Genomic DNA, 20765 nt, shown 5'->3' on the forward strand with positions numbered 1-20765 from the left:
GGAAGGGGGAAGGTGTTCCTGGAAAACTTGAATGAAAGCTGAAGCTAGCTGTCTCGTGCTGTGCTGCAGTAACTCACAGGTTGTATTCTCCACCGAAAGGATGCTGCTGTTAAGCCAAATGGCTTTGTCTACCACCATGAGTAATGTGATAGAAGCTTCTTAATGCCTTACAATCTGATGAATGGAGTGAAATACCTCACATTGAGCATTGGCAGCATGCTGATTGTGCTCAACCTTGCTTGCAAGCCTCAGTTTCCTACAGCTGCACTGTAAGACAAAAATCTTGGACATCTTGTCTCTCTTTTTAACAATTTTTAATTAGAATGTGTAATTTACAATCACCAAGGAGTAATTGATAGAATCTCATTATTGCACTTGAAGGCAAGTAAGTAAAATACATAAGGGAGTTACGGGGGGGAATTTAAGCCAGGAAGGAGGAATTTCATTAGAAGTAAGCATAGAAATATTCACAAATTTGAATGTTCTGTTTTCAATGTATATGTATTTAAGACGATTTGGACAGGCCTTTCCAGGAGTCAACAGTGAGTGCACAAGAAATTTTCAGAACTGTCCATGGGCTGAAGAGTCTTTCCCAAACCCAACATTCTCAGTGTCCTACGTCCCTTTATCTTAAAGATGTTGCTTGCTGTGCCAGTTTGTAACAAATTAAGGCACGTACTTTGGGCCATAACCATTAGAATTTCTGACTGCTGGGGGCGTGTAAAAATCCATCTTGCAGTATCGAAAAGTAAGAGGGAAAGGCCTGAGTGCAGTAAATTATCTTATTCCACTGTTGTGTTCACATTCTTAGCAGTTACATAACCGAGTACTGATGCGGTCGGGGCCCTAACAGTAGGAGAGTTGGCAGTGGGGCTGCACGTATTCACACACTGACCGAACATTCCCCATCGTGCTGTCAGCCTGGGCGAGGGGCGTTGCTGCCCAGGCACAGTTACAATCGTCTCATTGAAAGGAGAATACAGGACAGGTTATGAACCAGCAACTTCGAAAATGCAGAAAAGCCAGACCGAGCACCTCTATAAAATACTGGTCATCGGCGATCTGGGTGTAGGAAAGACCAGTATCATCAAGCGTTACGTGCACCAAAACTTTTCCCAACATTATCGAGCTACGATTGGCGTGGATTTCGCTCTCAAAGTACTCAACTGGGACTCGGAGACTGTAGTTCGACTGCAGTTATGGGACATAGCGGGTAAGATTTTTAGTCATTCCCAACAGGCTGTCGTTTCGAATGAAGAAACTAAGAGCAATAGTTGCTAAGAAACAATCCCTTGTATGCCTGCAGGATGGTCTTGCAGCTGCACAGACACTTTTATTACGAATGTTAATGCGTGCATTTAAAAGCAACATCGTATAGACCGTAATTTCATTGGATATTGTGGCATTATAAATAACTACATTGCAGTCATTAGTTAGGAGTCAATTTGTCTTAACCGTTTGAAGAGATGATTGTCGCGGCACTCATTCTTCTAAAGACGAACAGAGATGAATCTGCAGATAATAAAATGTGAGGCTGGATGAACACAGCAGACCCAGCAGCGTCTCAGGAGCACAAAAGCTGACGTTTCGGGCCTAGACCCTTCATCAGAGAGGGGGATGGGGTGAGGGGGAGGCGGACCGAAGATGGAGAGAAAAGATAGGTGGAGAGGAGAGTCTAGGTGGGGAGGTAGGGAGGGGATAGGTCGGTCAAAGAGGTGGGATGAGGTTAGTAGGTATGAGATGGAGGTGCGGCTTGGGGTGGGAGGAAGGGATTGGTGAGAGGAAGAACAGATTAGGGAGGCAGAGACAGGTTGGACTGGTTTTGGGATGCAGTGGGTCGAGGGGAAGAGCTGGACTGGTTGTGTGGTGCAGTGGGGGGAGGGGACGAACTGGGCTGGTTTTGGGATGCGATGGGGGAAGGGGAGATTTTGAAGCTGGTGAAGTCCACATTGATACCATTGGGCTGCAGGGTTCCCAAGCGGAATATGAGTTGCTGTTCCTGCAACCTTTGGGTGGCATCATTGTGGCACTGCAGGAGGCCCATGATGGACATGTCATCTAAAGAATGGGAGGGGGAGTGGAAATGGTTTGCAACTGGGAGGTGCAGTTGTTTATTGCGAACCGAGCGGAGGTGTTCTGCAAAGCGGTCCCCAAGCCTCCGCTTGGTTTCCCCAATGTAGAGGAAGCCACACTGGGTACAGTGGATGCAGTATACCACATTGGCAGATGTGCAGGTGAACCTCTGCTTAATGTGGAAAGTCATCTTGGGGCCTGGGAAAGGGGTAAGGGAGGAGGTGTGGGGGCAAGTGTAGCATTTCCTGCAGTTGCAGGGGAAGGTGCCGGATGTGGTGGGGTTGGAGGGCAGTGTGGAGCGAACAAGGGAGTCACGGAGAGAGTGGTCTCTCTGGAAAGCAGACAGGGGTGGGAATGGAAAAATGTCCTGGGTGGTGGGGTCGGATTGTAGATGGCGGAAGTGTCAGAGGATGATGCGTCCCCTCCACCCCATGCATCCCAAAACCAGTCCAACCTGTGGACTCCCTAACCTGTTCATCATCTCACCCATCCCTTCCTCCCACCCCAAGCCGCACCTCCATCTCCTACCTACTAACCTCATCCCACCTCCTTGACCTGTCCGTCTTCCCTGGACTGACCTATCCCCTCCCTACCTCCCCACCTATACTCTCCTCTCCACCTATCTTCTTTTCTCTCCATCTCCGGTCCGCCTCCCCTCTCTCCCTATTTATTCCAGAACCCTCACCCCATCGCCCTCTCTGATGAAGGGTCTAGGCCCGAAACGTCAGCTTTTGTGCTCCTGAGATGCTGCTGGGCCTGCTGTGTTCATCCAGCCTCACATTTTATTATCTTGGATTCTCCAGCATCTGCAGTTCCCATTATCACTGATGAATCTGCAGCATCTGTTTGTAGATAATGATGAGCGCACAGGACCGTCTTCTCTGGTGGATTTAAAATAAGGATAAAATTAAGATTATGGGACCATCTAAACAACTCACTAAGATTATAGTTGGGTTAATCGATCCAAACTTCGAGAAGGTGTACGTAATGTGGACTTACAAATGTAAGTTTTGTATTTGTTCCAGTGCATTAATGTATACTTCATGTTCTACTAACATGACGGTTTCTATGTCTTTCTCGTTACGTGTTCTGTTGTGTAAAGTATACTCAATTGATATGATCATGAGCAGTTTTATTACTTCCAGCTGTCTAAAGCCAAACAAGGGCGCAGTTCTCTCCTCGGCAATAAAGTAATGTGAACAAGTCATGTGTTGCTACATCATATGATTCAGATATAGACCGACTTTTCAAGCTACTTTTTTGTTGAATTGCACACAGTTTTTTAAGTAAGAGAAATACGGTCGGATAAATGTGACCTTTACTTGTAAGCATTCAGCTAAGTGAAATGATTTCAGCATTTCCAGAATTTGAAGAAATCTTTTTAATGATGTGGAAGTTTCATCTCGCTACGCTACCCACACCTTTTCAGATTGGTATATAGTGTTTTAGGTTTGAATGCATTCCGTCTGGAGAAGCCAGTGAGCTTTAGTCATTTGAATTGCAAAAATGAACATGGACCTAATTTTGCCACCTTGTCGAATAAAATCCTTGGAGACAGCATTTAACTTTTGAAGGCTCATTCCCTGGGCCTGGGGCACCTGAAATACTTTGAACGTTGTGTCAGTTAACACAATGTGCCAAATGTTTCTATGCCACTGGAAACAAGTATTAGGCCTCTTGCATATAGTGAAGTAGGGGCAAAGACCAATTTCAGAAAGAAATCTCATGTCAGAAATTAAGTCATGCAGAGACTGAGCATGCTGTGATCAATACCCACAATTCCATCTGCAATTTAACCAGAGACTGAATTTGATTTGATTTTATTGCCACATGTACCTAAGTACAGTGAAAAAGCTTTGTTTGCAAGCAGTACAGGCAGATCATAGTAAGCAAGGACATACAGGCCACAGGGTAAATGGTTATAAGAAATGTTAGAGTTAGATCTGCTGTAGGGAGCTCGCGCGGAGTTACCAGGTGTTGGTACTATCTTGAATCCCTCCTGTGGAATTGCAGGAAATTTGGATCTGCAATTGGCAGAGTAGCAAGAAGTGGAGGGAGATGGTGTTAGGATATTTTTATAACTCTAAGCTAAGTGTTGAGTCCTTACAGTTTGTAGTTTATATAAATGATTTAGATTTAGATATAGGAGGGCTGCTTCTCCCCTCTCATCCAGAATTGGAAAAGTGTATCAATTTTGCTTCCAATTTCTACCATGCTGTCACTTTCACCTAGTTCATCTCTGACTCTCTTTAACCCCCGCCTTGACATCTCTGTTTCCATTTCTGGGAGTAGGCTGCCCACCCAATATCCACTACAAACCCACTGACTCCCACAGTTACCTTGACTTTACATCTTTGTATCCTGCTTCCTGTAAAGACTCTTCCATTCTCCCAGTTCCTCAGCCTCCATTGCATCGGTTCTAATCATGCAAAAATTCTGTGCTTGTAGGGGATTCAATCACAAGGGAAATAGATTGGCATTTCTGTGGCCACAAACAAGAGTCGAGGATGTGGCGAGAGATAATGGGAACTGCAGATGCTGGAGAATCTGAGATAACAAAGTGTGGAGCTGGGTGAACACAGCAGGCCCAGCAGCATCTCAGGAGCACAAAAGCTGACGTTTCGGACCTAGACCCTTCATCAGAAAAGCTTTTCTGATGAAGGGTCTAGGCCCAAAACGTGAGCTTTTGTGCTCCTGAGATGCTGCTGGGCCTGCTGTGTTCATCCAGCCTCACATTTTATTATCTAAGGTTGTTGTGGTGGGTGATTTTTTAACTTCCCTTATATTGACTATATGTGCTAGGGGCTTGGATGAGACAGAATGTGTAAGGACCATTTCTTGACACAGTATTTAAACAGCCCAACCAGGGAAGGGCTTACACTGGACCTGGTTTTGGGAAATGATCTCAGCTTGGTGAGTGAAATTTCAGTGGGGAATTATTTTGGGAGTAGTGACCAAAATACTGAGAGTTTTAAGATACTCATAGATAGTGAAAACAGCAGTCCTCGGGTGAAGGTGCAGTACAGCAAGGTGAGACGGTGGCTCAGTGGTTAGCACTGCTGTCTCACAGAGCCAAGGACCCCTACACGGAATTCAGTACAACCTTTAACAAGGTCCCTCATTGCAGACCGGTACAAAAGGTAAAGTGATTTGGTATCGGGGTGAACTGGTAAGATGGATACAGAACTGGCTTAGCCATAAGAGACAGGGCAGCAGTATAAGGATTCTTTTCAGAATGTAGGGTTGCGACTAGTGGTGTTCTACAGGGAGCAGTGCTGGGACCTCTGCTGTTCATGGTCTGCATAAAATATTTGGAGGAAAACTAGCTGGTCTAATTAGTAAGTTTGCAGATGATAAAGATTCTAAGGTTTTGGAGTAGACTTGTGGCTCAGTTTGTGGTGTTGAGGTTGGCTGGCTTGCCAAAATGGTTCACTGTTCCACAGACGTTTCGTTACTGTGCTTGGTAACATCAGCAGTGCAGCCTCCAATGAAGCACTGTTGTGTTTTTCTGCCTGTTATTTAAACTCTGAAGTCCATTGAGCTGGATTACCTCACTTCCGGTTTTCTTGCGCGGTGGAGTGTATACGGGGTCGAGCTCTGTGTGTTTGTTGATTTGGCTTTCTTCGTAGAGTATCAGATTTCTAGGAATTCTTGTGCGTGTCTCTGCCTTGCTTGCCCCAGGATCTTGGCATTGTCCTGATTGAATTGGTGGTTCTCCTTTTCCATGTAGATAGAGATGAGAGTATTGGTCGTGTCTTTTGTAGCCAATTGATGTTCGCGTACTCTTGTTAATTTCCTTCCTGTTTGTCCGACATAGTGGTCTCTGCAGGGAATCTTGTATATGACCATTGGTCATGTCCGTAGTGTGTCTTTGGTTTGGGTTGCAGTTGTTGTAGGGTTGATTATGGGTTTGTGTGCTACTCTGATGCCCGGTGGTCAGTTCAGATGTGTTTCTGATGTAAGGTAGCATTGAGTTTGGCAGGGCTTGTAGCATCTTCTGACCAGTTTTTTGGATATCCATTATCTTTGAAAACCTGGAAGAGGAAAACTTAAAACTCAACCCCATATATACTCCCTCCATATATATTTGGCACGGTGGCTCAGTGGTTAGCACTGCAGCCTCACAGCACCAAGGACCCGGGTTTGATTCCCGCCTCGGACGACTGTCTGTGTGGAGTGTGCACATTCTCCCCGTGTCTGCGATGGTTTCCTCCCACAGTCCAAAGATGTGCAGGCTAGGTGGATTGGCCATACTAAATTGCCTGTAGTGTTCAGGGGTGTGTAGGTTATAGGGGGATGGGTCTAGGTGGGACGCTTCAAGGGGCGGTGTGGACTTGTTGGGGTGAAGGGCCTGTTTCCACACGGTAGGGAATCTAATCTAATCTAATCCATTGCAAAAGGAAAACCGGAAGTGAGGTAATTTTGGAAGTTTAAATACAAGTGGAATTTCTACAGTGAACAGCAGAACTCTTAGGAGTATTGATATGCAGAGGGATCTCAATGTGCAGGTCCACAGATCACTGAAGATAGTAGCCCAATTAGGTAAAGTTGTAAAAAAGAGGCCAATGGCATGCTTGCCTTCCTTGGAAGGGACATTGAATATAAGGATAGATAAATTATGCTGCAGCATTATACAACTTTAGCCAGGCCATACCTGGAATATCACCTACAGTTCTGGTCACCTGGCTATCAGAAAGATGTGGATGCTTTGGAGAGGGTACAGAAAAGGCTTACCAGGATGTTGCCTGGTATGGGGGACTTAAGCTATGAATGAAGATCTAGAATGCAGGATGTTGAGGGGCGACCTGATTGAAGTTAATAAGATTGTGAATGGCATGAATAGAGGGAAAAGTATGAGGTTTGTTCTCGGGGTCCTTTCTTAAATCATCAACATTAGCTCTTCCTCAATTATGTATTCTCACATCTGATATTTTGAAGTCTTTTTTCATTTAGTTTAACTATAACATATGTGATAACATATTTCACAACTAATTAATTTCCAACAGCCAGACCCAACTCTGCTTCCTTTCTGTTAGACTAGAGACGTATTAATCTAGAAAATTCTCCTATGCGTGCTTCAAAAGCTTCTGTACTTGTTCGTTCATAGGATATCGGTTTCTCTGACTAAGCATGTTGTCTATCCATATGCTTTCTTGAACTGTTGCTGAAGTACAGTTTTGTTGGGGAGGGAATTTCAGGATTTTGACTTGGCAATAGCAGAGTAATACTGATATAATTCCAAATCGCAATAGCATGTAGTTTGAAGGGGAATTTGATATTCTATTCTACCCACGACCGACGCTCAGTAGCAGCACTATGTACCATTTACACGTTGCACTGTAGGGATTCCCCAAGGCTCCTTCGACAACTGCTTCAAAACCCATGACCATTTCCATCTAGAAGGATGAAGGCAGCAGGTACATGGGAACACCACCACCTGCAAGTTCCCCTCCAAGCCACACTCTATCCTGACTTGGAAATATATCACCATTCCTTCAATGTCATTGGGTCAAAATCCTGGAACTCTCTCCTTTTAACAGCAGTTTGGATGTACCTACACAAAACGCGGTGGTTGCTGTGGCATAATGGTGAGCATGCGGGTTTGTGACCGCTGGGGTCGAAGTTCAAGTCCGGGGGCAGCTTATTTCTTTTTGCCTGCAACGGTAATAGATTTGCCAACTTTAGGTACATTTAAGTTGTCATTGGATAAGCATATGGACGTACATGGAATAGTGTAGGTTAGATGGGCTTGAGATCGGTATGACAGGTCGGCACAACATCGAGGGCCGAAGGGCCTGTAATGTTCTTAAAAAAAAAATGGACTGCAGCTGTTCAAACCAAATTCACCACCACCACCTTTATTGAGGGTAGCTAGGGAGGGGCAATAAATGCTAGGCCAGTCAGTGACACTCCTATTCCATGAATGAATAAAAGTGAATCTGCTGATCCACGCAATCCACATCTTGGATTTGGAAGGTGATGTCTAAGGAGCTATGCCAAGTTGTATATTATGGTATATAAAACTGTTGTGTATTGGAGATATAGTTAATCAGACCTCAGCCACCTGCAATGAAGCTGGCTAATTTATTCTCAATGTTGTTGAGGTTTGCTGGAGCTGAGCTATTCCAGGCAGGTAGAGAATATTCTACCATATTCCTGACTTGTGCCTTGTAGATGGTATGCTGGCTGTAGGGAGTTAGGTGAGTTGCTTGCTGAATAATTACTAACCTCTTATCTACTCCTATATCCACAGTATTTATATGGCTGGCCCAGTTCAGTTTCTGCTCAATGATAACTCCTAAAGATGTTGATGATGGGAAATAAAGCAATAGCAATACCATTGAATATTACAGGGAGATGGTTAAATTATTTGTTGTAGGAAATAATGAATGCTTGTCTAATTATCAGTCCAAGTCTGAATGTTACCAAAGTCTTGTTGGATATGGATATGGATATGGATATTGGACTGCTTCCTTCTGTCTATTTGCCTACCAGAAGCACTGTTTTTACATCTGTGTGTTAGGCTAATAAGTTTCTTCTAATATTATGACTGAATTTTCTTTTAGATGCCTTTTGAAGTTTCCCAAAAATTTGCACATCTCTTCACTTATTTGGAACTATATCTTTAAATATTTGGAGAAATGTACAAATTTTCCTAAACTTCTCAACTCCAGAAAAAGAGGTCCAGTCTTAGAACTATTATATTAATCTATTATATTCTTTAGGAACTACAATATTATCCTTAATTAGTATTATCGTATTCTCTTTTTCTCATTTCCTTTAGTAGTTGATATCCAGAAACATTTTAATAATCCATTCCTGTCCATGTTTGAGCCATAGAATCATAGAATCATAGAATCCCTACAATGTGGAAACAGGCCCTTCAGCCCAACAGGTCCACACTGACCCTTAGAGCATCCCACCGAGACCCATTCCCCCTATAAGCCACCTATTCTAGGCATCCCTGAAGACTATGGGCAATTTAGTACGGCCAATCCACCTAGCCTGACACGTTTGGACTGTGGGAGAAAACCAGAGGACCTGGAGAAAACCCACACAGATACAGGGAGAATGTGCAAATTCCACACACAGTCGCCCAAGGGTAGAATTGAACCCAGGTCCCTGGCACTGTGAGGCAGCAGTGCTAACCACTGAGCCACCATACCACCTCAATGTCTGTGGTACAGTAACCATGTCATATCATATGACAATTTTGTGTTACATTTCATCAACTTCATTTGTTTCACTAAAAAATTGACATGCAACTCAATAGCTCCTTTATTACTTTGTTACTTTTCTTAGTCTGGTTCCTGCAATTGTCAGAACATTTTTAATTTCATGCTGTTATCTCAGTCCATTCTGATCTCTTTGCAGTTCCTATTTTTTTAAATTTTATGGTTCCCTTGCTCTTTGCCAAATCAGTTAAGCCCTCAGCAGGAGTGAGCCTCTTTACAAATTTATTGGTCTTGGTGGTGTTTTGGTGTAGTATGTTATGTGTTGTTCCTGTGGAACTAGTCAATGAAATTCATGAGAACTTCTCACAACTTATGAACCAATTTAAACTATTTTACTTCTTATTTAGACTTGCTATTTTCTTCAGCTACTTAGTTCCAAATATGCGATCTTTGAATGAGAACACAAATTATTTTTCTCCAAATATTTTGCACTCCTGTCCTCACTTGACGGTTTTGAACTTTACAGGTTAATCACTATCACCAAAAGTTAAGGATACTTATCCAATGTTGAATAGTATGTTTCTAGAAAATTGTTTAATTCCTTCTTTGTGATTAATTTATTTTTAATCTAAAAGTAGGTTTAGTGGGACTTCAAGTTTTTTACACCATGTTCTCAGAATCTTTGTGGCACAGTAAATATTCATGAAATAAAGAATCATAAAGCTTACAGCACCGAATGCGACAGAAGTATCCATACTTGATGTACATTCGTGAATCAGTGGGCTGTTACTGAAGTGGATACTGCAGTTTCAGTTGCCATTATCATTGGTCAGGAGCAGACAACAATTATTCCATCTCTTGACCTTCTGTGGGCATGGAGTTAAGTGCTACCTCAGCTGCTTCCATACTGCACAGAAATTTGTTGTCTGGTACCTGGCTCCTCAAAATATTTATCAAATTATCTAAAGAGTGTATTATTAAATTATTTTGTCAATAAAGACATCCCATTTTGTATCATTGAACTAAATTTGTGAAATTTCCACATCAGATATTCCCTTGAGATTGAGACATTGAGCAATTAAATGAAAGTGCATAAAGATGCTGAAGTTTATCACTGGATGCCGCAATTCTGGTGCAATACTTGATTTACAAAGACCTGTAAAGGAAGCCAAGAACTTCCATACATTACTTCATTGTATAATGGGCACACTGCAGAACTACAAGGGACATCAGGGAATCAGAAATTTCCTTATTTTGTAAAATTGGCCTTTTTTTAAACAATATGGAAGGCTTACTGTCCCCGAGGCTAAAAAATTTGGTTTTGTCATTTCCATATGAGTGGTATAAGTGGTCAGTGTATTTTACTTCCTTTTCAACAGCATCATGAGGTTATTACTCAAGTATGTGCATTGTAATTCAGCTGTGGGTTGTGACAGTATTGCTGTGGTATGATTTGTCTGTCATGCAGATCACTGTATTCCTTTTTGTTCTGTGAAAATATTTTTAATCAAATTTTTGTCAATTTTTTATCAAATTCAATGTTATCTACTTGTACAGAATCAGGTTTAATGTACATGTTAATAAACAAATCAAAGATGATCCACTTCATTTTCAGACAATCTTTGGGCTTGGTATTCTCATAATTTTTACTTTATGCCCATTGTATTCATTGGGAAGAAAGGTAAGTCAGACTGTGTGATCATCCATGAGTGACTTACTAGACTCACGCCTAACTCTCTGGATTCTTTAATCATAAACAAGGCACTGTAAATTTCCCCTGTTCTTTTGGATGATTGCAGCTTAAACAATGTTGGAGAGGTTTGACACCATCCACGACAAAGCTAATCAGTGCTTTCGCAGCCCATTCACCAGGTTAAATATTTTGATGTCCACCATCAGTGAAATTTACCAACAGTTTGTCATATGTTTTATAACTTGGATGGAAGGAATACATTGGTAATCAAGCCCCACTACTCTGAGCCACACTATTAATACAAATGTTTCGGTTTAATCACGAACATGATCGATTGTTTCCCTTTTGTACTTCTACCAGGTTTCTTTAACAAACTCAACAACCAACTTAATATAAAACAAACTCGTTACATAGATCTTCGAATCCCTACGTTATGGAAACTGGCTTTTCGGCCCAACATGTTCACACTGACCCTCAGAGCATCCTGCCCAGACCCATACCCCCATACCGCTATAACCCACCTAAGCAGCATATCCCTAAACACTACGGACAACTTAACATAGCCAACCCACCTACCCTGCACATCTTTGGACTGTGAGAGGAAACTGGAGCATCCGGACGAAACCCACGCAGACACGGGAGAATGTACAAATTCCACACAGACAGTTGCCTGATGGTGGAATCGAACCCAGGTCCCTGGCGCTGTGAGGCAGCAGTGCTAACCTCTGAGTTAAGTGCCAAAACTGGTTAATATCTAAGCTATGTGTTCACGTGGCATGAAAGATGACAGTGACTGGGCAAATTTACTTCAAAAAGAGCCAAAAAGCAATCTTTTAATCAATGAACATAAACAAACAAAATATGGAATTTAATGAATTCTCTCAGTCTAGTTTTTTGTTTTGTTGATGAAATTGAATTAAATAACATTCCTTTTTCGAAGTATTGGAACGGAAATTGCATGTCTTCTTGGAAATTAGATAATTCGTTTTAAAAGTAGTAATAATAGTAAGCAGATGGAAGATCCTTCAAACCAGGCTTCAGTTCTGATGGAAAACAAATTGTGTCCAAGTCTTGGATAAATCCAAGTGCAGATAGCAATCATGTTTGAGATTTTCAGAGTTTCCAAGGCAGTCATAATAGTGAGATGGGGAAACCCTCATTAACTCCCAAATTATTTCAATAAAAGAGGGAGATAGAGAATGACAGATTTGTAAGTTTTTTTCCCCTTCACACACACACACGAGGTGGTGAAACCTAAACCAATCCAGAAAACATTGGTAGGCAACTATTAGTACAGAGCAGAACGTCAAAAGTAACTATCTCTGGACTGTTACCTGAGCCTCCTTCCAAATGGGTCAAACAGATTAGATAATCAAATGCATATATCAAAGAGTGATGTGAGAAGGATGTATTGACTTTAATTTTCTGAAGTTCCATTCGTTCAGGGACAGTCCATTAGAATGGAAGATAATGACTGTAACGTCTTTATTCAAAAAGCGTGGAAAAAAAAAAGTAGGCTAAGCTCGTAGCTACTGGAGTTTAGATCAAGTGTGACTTGCTTGAAGCGTACTGAATCCTGAGAGGTCTTGGCAGGGTGAAAGCGGAGAGGATGTTTCCTCTTTTGGGAGAGTCCAGAAGCAAGAGCCACTGATTTTAAATAAATTCAGGATTTTCCTATTGAACACAAAGATTAGGCCTTTTTCTTTGTTTTCTGAGGATTATGATTTCTTTTTCAAACTCTGTTCCTGAAAATGTGTTTGAAGCTGATTTCTTGAATATTTTTCTGGCTGAGGTAGATATATTTTTGTTAAGCAAGGGTTGAAATGTTGTCAGGAATAGGTGGGAAGTTGGATTTAAGGTTGCAGTCAGATCTACTATGATCTTACTGAATGGTGGAACAGACTCATGGACTGAATAATTTCTGTTCCTAATTATATTCTGGGATTTTTTTTACAGTTAATCAATGTAGGTATGACTATTGCTTCATTTTAAAATGAATGAAAGGCATCAATATGAAGTATTAGAACTTCCAGGGACTTTGAATATTTTGACTGTCCAGAGTTCTGTGTGGGTGGGCCCTTGACGAAAAAATTAACTTGGGATACACATTGTGTTGTTGCACAAACTTAAAACGAGTTGCTGCAGTCACACAGTAATGTTCAATCTGATTGCTGTTGTATTGCTTTGAATAAAATACACCTAGTAAACCATTTCTTCACTGGTTACAGATAGTTTCATGAAGTGGAATGTGCTATCATAGCGATTTATGTTAGAAAAAATGCAACATACAAAGTGAATTTAACCAGAAGGTGTGATCTGAGATCATAAGAAATAAGAACCGGAATAGACTTTTCGCTCCCTCGAGCCTGTTCTGCTATTTTAGTATGATGATGGTTGATCCAGCACTCCCCATGTCCACTTTCCCCATGTCCACTTTCTTCCCCTTTTCTGATAAACCTTGGCTCCCTACTGATCAAGAAACTATCTCTGCTTTAAATATTCACAAGGATTCTATCTTCACAGCACTGTATGGCAAGGAGTTCCAAAGACACTCGACCTTATGAGAGAACAAATTTCTTCTCATTTCAGATTTGAATTCATGCCTCTTAATTCTGAAACTATATTGCCTGGTTTTCGGCTCCCCTATAAGGGAAACATTCTTTCACCATCTACAAGGCACTAGTAGGCAAACCTAATCTGGGGTTGAACAGATACCTGGTCACTGGCAGTTTTCTAATTACCAGCAGCCCGGTTCATTTGTCCCTCGCCATTTTTGGCGCTGTCACAGCCTTGTGCTCCCAAACAATCCAAGGCTCAGATTTGTACCTTGGTGTCACTATCTAGGCTAGTGAGAGGTGTAGTTGGTATTCTTACCAAAGCTTCCTCTGAGACCTTATATACTGTCGTGCTCAGAGGTTGAGGATATAACTTTAGGTGGAGTAGGAGTAGGCCTTTTCTTCACTGAGGTGGTGATTATCCCATTGGAGTATGCAAGCCAAAAGAGAGATAAGGTGTCATGATCAGTGGTTAGAATTGGTGTGCAATGATGTAAGCTGATAGCAGAGTTATTTGAGAGTTGCATTCAAACAAAGAGAGATACTTACTCATTTGGAAGTACATGGATGTCTCAGCATTTCGGCCTTCAACTGCCAAGATTGAAATTCTCCTAATAAGGGATAAGGAGTCAAGTCTCAGACATTCTTGCACCTCTCCGTGTTTGTTCTCCCTATTTAGGTGGTTCTTCTGTAATGAGATCAAGGGTTGAGTGTGAGCTGAAAGTGAGTGGCGGGGCTGTTAGTTGCTGGTGCAGGAGTGGCGAGGTTTTCAGAGGGAGTGGGTAGACCGTGCGGAGGCTATGTAGGGCCAGTAGTGTGGGAAGTTCAGGCTAAATAAGAACGAGCGAGGCAAGATTCCTCTGGCAATAGTGAAAGTGACAAAGATTGAACCATGGTGGGATGTGGGTACAGTGGCAAAAATAGAATGAGTGTGAATTTGCAGAGAGAAGAGTGGGCAGTTATCCTGGTATGGCAGAGAAAGTAATTGATCTTAGAACACTGGTAGCTCTTACTCAGAGTCGTAGAAATCATACTACCAGAGTGGCAACTTTGGACCAGGGTGCCAGGGTCTGGTGATGTGGCCTCCTCTGCTGGTCCTCCAGGAAGAGGAGCTTCTTCAGCTCCCTCAGCACCTATAAGACTTAAGAAAAGAAATTAGGCCATTCAATCCATCAAGTCTGCTACACCATTCAATCATGGCTAATAAGTTCCTCAACCCCATTCTCCTGCATTCTCCCCTTGATCCTCTTGGTAATCAAGATATATTTCTCAACCTCATTCTCCTGCCTCCTTTATCCAAGACAAGTTCATGATTTATGTATATGCAGTCCTAAGCCTCTTTTGATCCTTACTCTTCTGCAGTTAAGTAGTGCTCTGGTCAATCCCTACATTAGAATTTGGCAAATGCAAGGTCTCCAACTTTCAATGATTTACCACAATTTTGCTTATTTCCTTCACCTATTAATAACTCTAATTTTATGTTGCCAACTATGCCACAAACAATATTGTTTACCTTTTGTGTCGTCAGTAAACATAGAGCATTGTGTGTGGAACCTTTTTAGGATGGTTTGCAATGTTTGTCATGCTCATCTTTGCATTATATTGAACAATGATTAAAACACTTCACTTCATCTGGTACTAGATGCACACAACTGCCATTTTGAAGTAAGTTATTGCTAAATGCAATATAAACAGATGAGTAAATGATCAGGGACCAGTTTAAAAACATTGGATTGCCCTTTTATTAAATTTAATAAGAGTCCATTCATTGCATGTGGCTGGAATTGCAAACACAAAATGTGCTCCAGTTGGGGATTTCAGATTCAGCATCAAGCATGTAATTTAATGCTCAACCTTCCTGTTCCATCTTCAATTAATGCCAATTTTGAGAGCCTAATACCACCACCGTCACCCAGGCATTCACTCATCAGTGCTGTGGGTAGTGCCATGTGAGAATCCCAAAGAAAAAGAACAATGCCATGGGTTTTTGCAGTAAAGCTGCAACCACTACCTCCCTGGTGGCCATGCTGAGAATGGAAGAGCTGCTAGTCTCTTGCTGACCTCATCAGTAGGCATGACCCTACTACCTCCATTAAAAATTTACAGTTGTTTATATAGGCTTGGGGATATGTAGGATGTAGTTTCCACACTTTTACAATGTATTGAGTACACTCTGTATGAAATCAAGTGGAGAGTGCAAAATTCAATTCTTTCTCCTCTGTAATTACAATCAGCTGCTGTGATCACAACATTATCATTTCTAACAATGATAACTTTGTCTTGTTTTCTGTGCTTGAGATATAATAACGTTAAAAGTTTACATTCTTGTTGACCTCTTAGAAGGTTTTTAATAATTGTCTGACATTAAATTAAGAGTTTCATCCTAGTTTTGGCTGGAAACAAAGGGGTATTGATAAGCATATGACCAAGTCACTCAGCTGATAAAATCCCACTACTAAGTCACGGGGCCTGAAGAAAATACAAAGAGCAACGACCAGTATGGAATGTTCAGTTTTCTTAACTCCTTTCCTGACATCTAATGGACAGTACAAGAATAATTTCTTTTTTAACACATGATGCATTTATGTGAACTGCACAGTGTATTGAGTTTTAAATGCTTTTTTGATATTTTTCCTCTTTTCTGTATCATTTACCTTTCTCATACTCATTATGCGGGTGTACTTTTACTGACAAAGCAGCTTTGGGATTGGTTACGTATCTACTTATTAGTTGGGCAGGACATAGGGAATCTTCTCGTGCTAATTTGACATAAGTCTGATCCTTGGTTTCCTCTTGAAGCTATGAGGCAAAGATCTGACGATTGCAATCTGGGGATGATGACTGGTCAATAATTTCTGTTCACTTCATAAGGACGGGATCATGGTAGATTGCGTCCCCAGGTTATTACTGCTGTTGTACCTCTTAAGAGTAGCAGGTGTAGGTCAGGGAGATGCTGGCAAAATAACTGGTTGAGTTCCTGTAAAACATTCTGTACATTGTATATGTTGCCACCAAAGTGTGTCAGTTATGATAGGGTGATATTGAGAATGATGGAAGCGATTATGATTAAGAAAATTTATTCACGTTGAATCGTATCAAAACTTGAGCATCATTGTGGCCTCAATCAGAGACGCTAGGCATTATGTTATAGCTGTAGCTTGAGTGTTGTGTTTTATGAAGGGGTTTTTTCAAAGTCAGGAGTTGAGCTTTTTATTGCAAATTGACCAGCTTTTGTTTTATTCATTTGTGGCATGTGACCAGCATTTGTTGCCCTTGAGAAGGTAGTGGTGAGCTGCCTTCTCGAGCTGCTGCAGTCTGTCTGCTGTGGGTTGACATAGAATGCCATGAGAGAGGGAATTCCAGAATTTTGATGCGGTAACAGTGATTATATTTCCAAGTCAGGATGGTGAATGGCTTGGAGGGGAACTTGAATGTGGTGGTGTTCCTATATGTCTGCTGCCCTCGTCCTTCTAGATAGAAATGGTCATAGGCTTGGAAAGTACTGTCTGAGGATCTTTGGTGAGTTTCTGCAGTCCGTCTTGTAGATAATACACACTGGCGCTACTGAGCGTTGGCAGTGGTAGGAGTGGATGCTTGTGGATGTGGTGCCAATCAAGCGGGCTGCTTTGTCCTGGATGGTGTCAAGCTTCTTGAGTGTTTGGGCGCTCTTGTTGGTTTATGTCTGGTGTCAGCCAGTCACTTGCATTTTTAACAGCTTATGGTGCAGAGGATTCCAAAGATTTTCACTGTCTTCTGAGTAAAGACATTACCCCTCACCTCAGTCCTATTTGACTATCCCTTATTCTAATATTGTGTCCCCAGCCATCTGAAGCATCCTACCTGCATCATTCCTTTCAAGCCCTGTGAGAACTAGGTTTTAAATCATTTCACATTCTTTGAAACCATGGAGAATATAGACCCAATTTCCTAAATCACTTCTCATGGGGCATTCCCACTTTAAATGCTTCAGGGTTTATACTTCCACTTATGTCTCTAGAAGACTATTCTCAACACAGTACCTCCCTATTGTGCAAATTTTCTGACACTGTCTTAAATTTTACTAATCTGAAGCTGTCTCCCTTTCCTACCATCACAATTTAATCTGCAGTGAAGTGATTTGCTAAATTTAGCTTTTAGCTGCCAGGGCCTTAACTATCTGAAGAATAGCTGAGCACCTTTTCCTTTTTGAGCAGAGAAGCTTTCAAGAGATTTGTTAGAACTATTAAAAGTTTTTTTTTAAATAAAGCAATGAAATATAAACTGTATCCAATTTTTTAAAAAAATGATTGGTAACCTGTACACTTAGATGTAAGGTAAATTGGTTGAAGAGCCAAAGATGATACGAGCGGGGTAACTTTCAAAAGGAAGATAGATAGATAGATAGTTAAATAATTACAGTGGTGAAAGCAAGCTGTGCTAACTTAAGTGTAACATACATGAAAATCTCTTTGCAGCTTTAGATCTAAAAACTAGTGGATCCTTTTCTAACCAGAATTTCGCAGTTTTCATTTCCCACTGAGTCTTGTAGAAAAAGTTGAACATTTGCACTGTGACACTGCAGTGCTCATCTGGGCTACCACTTCAACTCTGTATGCTGAATTCACAATTAAAACAATAGGTGGGTTCTTGATACTTTTCACCTTTTTACTTTTCATTACTACTTCCTGCAGCACTTAGAGTTGCATCTTATTGGGTAATTCACTTGAACATCTTGTCTTTCAGATCCTACTGCGTTGATGATTTTCCTATCAGGTTGAACAGCTATTTCTCATTGAATATGGAAGATTTCACACTGTCTTTGAAGCCTCAACTTTCTTCACAGGGTGTGCTGCCCTTGACAGCATGTTGGCAATGTACATCTCTTTCACTTGCTGTAGTTCACATTCAGCTCTGCAAGCATAACATTTATAAGGATGGTTTGTACCAGGTGGAAGCAGTTTGTTGAAGATGTTTCACTGCACTGTCACGGTGCAAATGTTCAAAATGACTATGGTTGGACCCCACTGTTACCTTGTCTCTCCCAAACACACATTGTTTCAAATGTTCGCAAGTAAAGACAATGGCCAGGCATTTCCCCACATAGAGAAGACAATACATTTTGAGATTTGGCCTTTTTAGACTAATTATTGCTCTGTTTGCAAGTGGCTCCACAATATGGTTCAGTCATCAGTGTTTGAGGTACAAGCCCACCAAGGTGTCCAGCCTTGTTCAACTTAGAATGAATGGGTTCTTGCTGTAGTGGAGCTCCACTTGTGAGTATTAAATATCATTGTGATTTCCTCAACGCTCTTGGTGTCAATCTAGAAGTCTATTGAGTTGACACGATCTACGTCTTCTAAACTACCTGCAACATTTCTAGTGTATGCTTTAAGTACAGGTAGTAATATATGATGCTTGAAACTGATCAGTTTCTGCAAGATAGCTGAAAAGCGAATTTGAATTTTGAGCAGTGAAATGCTATGACACTGCAAACAGCTGTTGTTCTGTACTAAAAGCAAAGTACTGTGGATGCTAGAAATCTGAAATAAAAACAGAAACCTTTGAGAAGTTTACATCAGACTCTAAACATTAACTTTATCTCTCTCTGAATATGCTGTTAGACCTCCAGCATTTTCTGTTTTTATTGTTCTGCACCAGATCCCTGTGTGCTGAATATGTAATTCATCATCTTAATGGAGACTTGATCCCACTGTCACATGCAGAGAAGCAAACAGCTCTTTAATAATGGGCAGGGTCCTTACCGTTCTCCATGTAAAACCAACTCACCCAACCTTTCAGATATATAAAGTGTAGAGCTGGATGAACACAGCAGGTCAGGCAGCATCAGTGAAGCAGGAAAGCTAATGTTTCAGGCCTAGACCCGTCTTCAAAATTTTCTGAAGAATGTCATTTTGTGAGAATTTCTGCTTTTCCACCACCCTTTAATGCTAAAGACTCCCAGTGATGCTGTATTGTGGTGCTCTTTTGCACAGATACAAAGACAGATGGCTTGCCACGTTTGTCGGTGGGAATCTGTCTGAGCGGGAGCAGGAGTTCATGCACTATGCTGTGTGCTGCCTAAGCCTGTAACTGAACGAAAATTGGATTATTTGAATGACAGTGCCCACCAACCCCCATCTTGACTGGACTGAAGACTAGTGCCACCAGTTTCCAATGTGCCATGGAGGCAGCTGGCTTGGGGTAAGCGCTAGATTGATGTTTCAGTATGCAACCACATAGAACATTCATTCAACCAAATGGCCACATGGGAAACTGCTGGCACTAGTCTTCAGTCCAGTCAAGGTGGGGTTTAGTGGGCACTGCTATTCAAGGGATCCAATTTCCATTAAGTTACAGGCAGAGACAGATCAGCCCAGGGACATGGTGAAAGTCATTCGTCAATTTGAGATGCTTATGAATCAGAGGTACTATTTGATTATTGTCTGGAGAGCTGTAAACATAACAGTCAGTGTCTAGTAGCTGCTTATTCAAGTCAATCAGAGGTCTCCAGGTCTGAATACAGTCCTGGGGATCCCTCTGTTGGTCATTAAGGAGGGATCAGGATGGTGTGTAGCAGCAGTGGGGGGTATCAGTATTGGAAGGTGTGGGTGAGAGGAAACAGAGGCGGTTGTAGAGCCGGGGATTAGGATAGTGGCAAGGAGGAATCTCTAGGTAAATCAAGGTCTCCAGAACAGCACTGGAGGGCACAGTAAGCTATGAGAAGGACTATTATTCGAGATAATGGGAACTGCAGATGCTGGAGATTCCAAGATAACAAAATGTGAGGCTGGATGAACACAGCAGGCCAAGCAGCATCTCAGGAGCACAAGGACTATTATTCGCAGTGACCTCTGCAGGAGTGGAGTAGAGGACTAGAGTGGATATAAACAAAACATAGTGCTGGCAAACAAAGGGCCAGGAGTACAGTTAGAGAGGAAGTTCCGGATGGTGGGTCTCCATCTTTGGGGTGGAAGCTATAGTTGACTCCAATTTATAGGGGCAAGGTGAGCCATTTGAACTTTGAAGTTATTTGTTGGTTAATGTGTAATGTTGTTTACTGTTTGTTTGTTCTACTCAGTAAGCCATTTGTTAATGTATAGTCAGTGTCTTGGCCAGGTAAGGATGTGTATTCATTTACAACCATCAGTATATGGGAAAAGCTGTTGGAATCTATAGTTGAAAACAAACCAATTGGGCATGTAAGAATTCTGAGTTACATAGAACCAGCATGGATTTGTAAAGCTTAAACCATGTCTAAATTCCCAAGAAAGAAAGTAAGCAATGAACGGG

At 41.6% G+C, this 20765-nt stretch overlaps 1 protein-coding gene across 2 annotated transcripts in view; it reads left to right on the forward strand.

Moving 5' to 3' along the window:
* The first annotated feature begins 760 nt into the window (after positions 1-760).
* The window catches only part of LOC125453669 (ras-related protein Rab-38), a 48792-nt gene continuing 28787 nt past the window's right edge, over positions 761-20765 (forward strand). The window contains exon 1 of one of the 2 annotated variants that reach the window (XM_048533517.2): positions 761-1213. In XM_048533517.2, the coding sequence (XP_048389474.1) occupies positions 1012-1213 (202 nt within the window). In that variant the 5' untranslated portion in view covers positions 761-1011. Of the gene's footprint in view, positions 1214-2968; positions 3077-20765 lie in introns of those variants that run through there. The other variant, XM_059646561.1, reaches the window with a different exon arrangement.

This window comes from Stegostoma tigrinum, chromosome 6 (genome assembly GCF_030684315.1).
Source record: "Stegostoma tigrinum isolate sSteTig4 chromosome 6, sSteTig4.hap1, whole genome shotgun sequence".
Classification (NCBI taxonomy): domain Eukaryota; kingdom Metazoa; phylum Chordata; class Chondrichthyes; order Orectolobiformes; family Stegostomatidae; genus Stegostoma; species Stegostoma tigrinum.